Below are 6,219 nucleotides of genomic sequence, written 5' to 3'. Positions count from 1 at the left end.
GTTTTGTTTTGTTTCTTTGTGTAGCTGCCCTAAACTCACTTTGTATAGTAGGCTTGCCTCGAACTCAGAGAGTGCTGATGTCTGTATTTTTAGGTCAATACTACCAGCCCAGTTGATACACATATAATTAGCTAAATCTGCTGTCCTACTGATCTCCACATAACCAATATGTATTTATCTATTTGTTTTTTATTATTTATACACTGTTCTGCTTGCAGGTACACCTGCACACCAGAAGAGGGCACCAGATCTCATTATAGATGGTTGTGAGCCACCAGGTGGTTGCTGGGAAGTGAACTCGGGACCTTTGGAAGAGCAGACAGTGCCCTTAACCTCTGAGCCATCTCTCCAGCCCGTATTTTTAATTTTTACATTTATTTTTTGTTTGTATACGTGGGGTGCATCTGTGCAATACTGTGAACGTGAAGGAAAAAAAGAACAACTTGTGTAAGTCAGTTCTGGCTTTTCACCATAAGGGTCCAGTAGATCAAACTCAAATGGACAGCCCTAGGGCCAACTGCCTTTGAAAACACCGTGCCAACAGGGGCCCCTGGTGCTGGTATTTTAAGTTTTCTTTGTGAAACATACTTTGAAGATGTTGTCGAAGTAGAAGAGATTTTATTCAGTGCTTTAAAATACTCTATTCAGGTAAACCAGAATCCGAGTCTCCTGTGAACACGTCGCCTTATAGGATTGGTGCCAGGAGGAGGCGCGTGGCCACTCCAAGCTATGCAGCAGGGGAAAAGAATGGAGATTTCCGGTCAGCCCACTACTGTCTTGTGGGACCTGGGTCCGTTTATGACCACCAGAGTGTGTCTGGGAAGGCAGCTCGTCCTCTGCTTTGCAGTTCCAGCGGTCCGGGGGTGGGGGGGGGGGGGGGCGTGGGGGATGCCGCCCACTGCCCCGCCCCAGGACTCAGTTTCCCAGATGCCTGTGAGACTCAGAGGATATGTCCCAGAAGCGCCCGCTCCACACAGTCGCATGACTAAGACTCCATTTCCCAGAGTTCCCCGGGAGGGCCTTGCCCCCTCCACCTGGACAGCGAAGAGCTGGGGAAGTAGCCGGAAGTAGCTCTCAAACTGGTGGAACCTGACGCAGGTGAGACATTCAGGTGGACGCATCGCAGCAAACCACTGGCCCGGTAGGCTGGTCGGGGCCGTAAGAGTGCGTCTGGTATCAGGGGTCTGCGTGGGTTGGGGCTGGGTGGCCTGTGAGGTCGGGAATCACGGGGGGGAGGGGATCGGCCCTCATTCATTTGGGTGAGGGTTAATCCGCGCGGTTAGGCCAGAGCCGTCCTGCAAGTTTGCAGCGCCTGGAGGCCGTCGGCGGTGCACCCTGTCATAGAACTGTGCTTTCCTAAGCCGTAGGCTATGCGCTCAGCATTAGTGAGTACAGGGCCCCCTAGCAAGGGCACCGCCCCTTGTCTGTCTGTAGAAGGTGAGCGTTGGGGAGAAGCAACCACAATGATCTGTGCCGAGAATTGCCACATGTATGTTTCCTCTGCCTATTAGGGACATGGGTTGGGACCAAGCTGCTTTGGTTTGGATAGCAGCCAGCAGGATCCCGAGTCGCCCAAGGCAAAGGACTTCCTTGGGAACAGAGCTGGGCGTGTCTGGAGGCCTGTAGTCGCATTTGTGTGCCTGTTGCCCATTAGCCCAGGAGGATAGAGTGGGGAGTATGGCACATCCTCTATCCTCCTTAGCTTACACCATTTGGCCTTCCAGGTACAGCCACAATGGGTGAACCCCAAGGATCCATGAGGATCCTAGTGACAGGGGGCTCTGGACTGGTGGGCAGAGCCATCCAGAAGGTGGTTGCAGATGGGGCCGCCTTACCTGGAGAAGAATGGGTGTTTGTCTCCTCCAAAGATGCAGATCTGACGTGAGTTGGGGCCATATTCAGACCCAATCCCTCCTCCTGGTTCCCTCTCTAGGTTGAAGAGTGCCCTACTGGGTTTGGCCTGAGCTTAGCAGTAACCCTCCCTGAGTCTGGGTCCTCCCTGCCATGGGACTGCTCTGGCTGCTGTCTAAGTAAACATCCTCCCATAGGTCCGGGAACCCACAGCCAGCATCTGCTAAAGCCCTGAACTTGGCTGCTTGTCCCTTTGGCTGCCCTTCCAGCCATGGACCCATCCAGTTTCTACACCCAATGCCCAAGCTCCTTCCTCTTGGTTCCTGGGGCTTCCCTAGGCCCCCTGACATCTTGCTTCCCTCAGGGATGCAGCACAAACGCAAGCTCTGTTCCGGAAGGTACAGCCCACCCATGTCATCCATCTTGCCGCAATGGTAGGCGGCCTTTTCCGGAATATCAAATACAACTTGGATTTCTGGGTAAGTTGGGGTGCTGGAGGCAACAGGCATTCGGAGCCCGGAGCTTAGGGTCCTGAAACTTCCAGATTCACCCGCAAGAAGTCCCTGAGGACTAGTTTTTTTTTTTTTTTTTTTTTTCCTGAGGACTAGTTTTGCACAGCCTCAGAGACATTTCGTCAAGTGCTGAAGGAAGTTGGCAGACTAGACTGTGTAACTGGGCACAGCTTCCTGCTTGCTGAGCCTGCTCGGCTGCCAGGTTCTTGAACTCCCAGGCTTGGTTGGCTTAGCTTCCTGAATCTGTCAGCTATTCCGGGGTGTTGGGTGTGCCTTAGGAGGAAGGATAAAACAGAAGAACTCTGCTTCTGCTGACTGCGCTCCTAAGACTTGGCCCGCCAGATTTTGCCCAAGGACTCTGTCACCCAAAGCTCTACTTGCCCAACCCAGTCTTTTCAGCAAACTGCCTGCTCACTACCTTCTTCCTTCATGTTAGATCAGTATGCCTTGTATCAATTTAGGGAAGAGAGCTGGAGAGGGGCAGGCCACTGAGAAGAAGCAGAGCAGGGCATGGCTTCTCTGGGGCTGGGATGTGGGGGGAGGGGGCTTCTCCTTTGAAATGGAAACCCCACCTGAAGTTTTCCTCATCTCAACCACCTGCCCTGAGGATGCCCCTCTGGCCTCCACAGCTAGGCAGGCAGGCAGGCAGGGCAGGAGCTTCTTGTGGCCCTAGAGGATGGCAGCTTCTTTAAGGTCAGTGCCAGGAGGCTTTTAGCCTTGTCCCAAGAGCACGTCCAATCAGTAGGCACAGATGGCGCTCGTATCTGAGCCAAGGTATGCTCCCATGTCTATCTGTGGAGAAACAGGCAAGAGCCTGGGTCCTTCATAGGCAGCCTGACCCCCCTGTGCTACCCACCGCAGAGGAAGAACGTGCATATCAATGACAATGTCCTGCATGCAGCCTTCGAGGTGGGCACTCGCAAGGTGGTCTCCTGCCTGTCCACCTGTATCTTCCCCGACAAGACCACCTATCCTATTGATGAGACAATGGTGAGGGGCAGGGCTTCCTGGGGTGGGACGTGAGGGTGTGGGCAGAACCAGGACGTGGGGGTTCTCAGTGCATCTCCTACTCCTCCAGATCCACAATGGACCACCTCACAGCAGCAATTTCGGGTACTCGTACGCCAAAAGGATGATTGACGTGCAGAACAGGTGCTTCTTCTTGGTCTTGCCCAGGCCTCTCTGGAGAGGGGAGGGTGGGCCCCCTGGGTTAGTGAGGCCTTCCTGCTGCCTCATTTATAACACTTTCTAAAGACGCCAGCTTTGGAAGGAATTGGGGACAGTCAGGGTACATTCTGGGGATGGGGTCAGGAGACACCATGCCTCCACAGGGCCTACTTCCAGCAGCACGGCTGTACCTTCACTGCTGTCATCCCCACCAATGTCTTCGGGCCTTATGACAACTTCAACATTGAAGATGGCCACGTGCTGCCTGGCCTCATCCATAAGGTGCACCTGGCCAAGAGTGAGTGCAGCTGTCCAGCACACGCCTGGCCCAGGTTACCTGCCCGTGGGGGCCCTGAGCTCAGCTGTGGGGTGAGCAGGGAGCTGGCCCTGGTTGCAGAGCTCTGACACGTGCCCCATCTGTAGGTAGCGGTTCAGCCTTGACTGTGTGGGGTACAGGGAAGCCCCGGAGGCAGTTCATCTACTCGCTGGTATGTATGGAGGGAGCGTGGCCTTTCCAGGAAAGCTGTGCGGGAGGTGGTGGCTTATGAAACAGTCCTCGAACCTTCCCAAGTCCCCAGGGGTGCAGCTTTGGCCCAGAAGGAAAATGTGTGGCCTGAATGAGGGATCTCCATCCAGGGTGAACCCTGGCTGTTTCCCCCCAAGGGAGCAGAAACAGCAGTACAACCTCCCCAGGAGGGAGCGTTAGGTGCCCAGGTGTGGATTTGACCCGCCCTTCTGACCTCCAGGACCTAGCGCGGCTCTTCATCTGGGTCCTTCGGGAGTACAATGAGGTGGAGCCCATCATCCTTTCAGGTGGGCACTCCGCAGCTGCTGTTGCCTACAGCAGGACAGGACCTTGTCTACCCCAGTAGTGGGAGCAGACATGCCCTAGGGGCCTGCACAAGGAGGCCTAACTGACTGCTGGCCCCTGATTCCCCACAGTGGGCGAGGAAGATGAAGTGTCCATCCAGGAGGCAGCCGAGGCTGTGGTGGAGGCCATGGGCTTCTGTGGGGAAGTCACTGTATCCTCTGGCTCTGGTGATGGGATGATGGTGAGGCACTGTGGAGGGGCACTGCGGCTTCACCTGGTGGGATGCACAGTACCATTTTGTTTCTGGTGGTGTGTGCCCTCGCAACAGGAGGAGATCTGCTTTGCCCCAGGTCTGTCCCAGGTAAAGATAGGTTCCAGATAGGGCAGGTGGGTAGCGCTCTTTCAGCTATGGCCTTGACCAAGGTGTCCAGTTTGATTCGACAAAGTCAGATGGGCAATATAAGAAGACAGCCAGCAATGGCAAGCTTCGGGCCTACTTGCCTGACTTCCGTTTCACACCCTTCAAGCAGGGTAAGTTCCTGTCCCTCCCAAAACCCTTAACCGCCCTAACCTGTGCTAACAGGCTCTTTGCCAATTAGCCCTTGGCAGCAGCACCAGCTGTTTCTCCCTGTTCCCTGCTGTGGTCTCAGCATCCATACTGTGACCATGGGAGTTTGGTGTCCAGCATACTTGGTCAATAGACCCTTTTTTTTTTTAATGTGGTTATTTATTTATTTATTTTTATTATTATGTATACAGTGCTCTGCCTACATGTGTGCCTTCATGCCAGAAGAGGGCACCATATCTCACTATAGATGGTTATAAGCCACCATGTGGTTGCTGGGAATTGAACTCAGAACCTTTGGAAGAGCAGCCAGTGGTTTTAACCTCTGAGCCATCTCTCCAGCCCCTGGTCAATAGACCCTTATCAGAGTGTATACCCTCTGGGAAGCAGGACACTACAGTTTAGGGTGGGGAGTTCCACCCTCTCTACCTCCTGGGGTGAGGGCATCACTGGCTCTCACTTGTCTGCCTCTGCAGCTGTGAAGGAAACCTGTGCTTGGTTCACCGACAACTATGAGCAGGCCCGGAAGTGAAGCCCGGGACAAGCAGGTGCTCAGCTGGCAATGCCCAGTCAGCGGTCATCACCCTCAGACCTTGCCAAGAGCTGAGGATAATATCCAGCAACCTGAGCCACGTGCTGGCCTCTCTGCCAGGGGGCTCCATGCTGCTGTCCAGAAGGGCCCATGTCCATCCTTGGGGAAAGGCCAGACCAGCACCTTGTTTGTCCGCTTCTGCCCCAGCCTCATTGTGTCCATGCCGGTGCTGCTGGTCCATTGTCGAAACCAATAAAATGGATTTTCATAAGCCTGGACTCAGAAGCTATGTCCAGCCTTCCTAGCCTGTCCAACCCTGGGACCCTGTGTGCTACTTAGCTCCTAAGAGCTTCTAGGCCCAAGGCAAGAGTCCCCGTGTGAAGGACCAGAGGATGGAGATCTGGGCGTTGGGATGCAGGCAGTGCAGGTCAGATGTGAACTGTCCTGTGAGCTCAGGTATGGGCAGGGCACCTCCCCAGCAGCCTGACTTGGATCTTGGTCATGCTTAACCCTTCCACTTGTGGCCACACACAAGCCTTTCTGCCTCAGACTTGAGGACCTTGGTGGATGGACCCACAGGAAGCTTAGTGATGGGTGACCCAGACTTCTCCAAGACCCCAAGCCTGGCCTTAGTCAGCTCTAGCCACTGGAGTGGTGACGTCATGGGCCTTTCCATTCTAGTCATTCCTGGATGGTCAAATCTAGACCAGTCAGGGCAGCATAGAAGAATCTACTTAAGGGTGCTGCAGCTGGGGGCTGCCCGCTTTGGCATTGTCTTGTC

The 6,219-nt window shown here is 54.4% G+C and overlaps 1 protein-coding gene across 3 annotated transcripts; it reads left to right on the top strand.

The window, feature by feature from the left end:
- Nucleotides 1-1,060: 1,060 nt before the first annotated feature.
- Gfus (GDP-L-fucose synthase) lies at nucleotides 1,061-5,718 on the top strand. Of its 3 annotated transcripts, none has more exons than XM_051159763.1 (11): nucleotides 1,061-1,141; nucleotides 1,725-1,881; nucleotides 2,216-2,330; nucleotides 3,225-3,353; nucleotides 3,442-3,515; nucleotides 3,695-3,828; nucleotides 3,954-4,018; nucleotides 4,277-4,343; nucleotides 4,473-4,552; nucleotides 4,773-4,872; nucleotides 5,383-5,718. In XM_051159763.1, exons 2-11 carry the CDS (start codon nucleotides 1,736-1,738, stop codon nucleotides 5,436-5,438), a joined length of 966 nt encoding a protein of 321 aa, XP_051015720.1. In that variant the 5' UTR covers nucleotides 1,061-1,141; nucleotides 1,725-1,735; the 3' UTR covers nucleotides 5,439-5,718. The 3 variants fall into 3 exon arrangements, with proteins under 3 accessions (XP_051015720.1, XP_051015719.1, XP_051015721.1); XM_051159762.1 differs by having other exon boundaries at nucleotides 1,067-1,098; XM_051159764.1 differs by lacking the exons at nucleotides 4,773-4,872; nucleotides 5,383-5,718 and adding an exon at nucleotides 4,692-4,721 and having other exon boundaries at nucleotides 1,067-1,098; nucleotides 4,473-4,582.
- Nucleotides 5,719-6,219: the final 501 nt, after the last annotated feature.

The sequence above is a fragment of the Acomys russatus genome, chromosome 17 (assembly GCF_903995435.1).
Source record: "Acomys russatus chromosome 17, mAcoRus1.1, whole genome shotgun sequence".
Classification (NCBI taxonomy): domain Eukaryota; kingdom Metazoa; phylum Chordata; class Mammalia; order Rodentia; family Muridae; genus Acomys; species Acomys russatus.
This window is presented reverse-complemented; position numbering and strand designations above follow the sequence as displayed.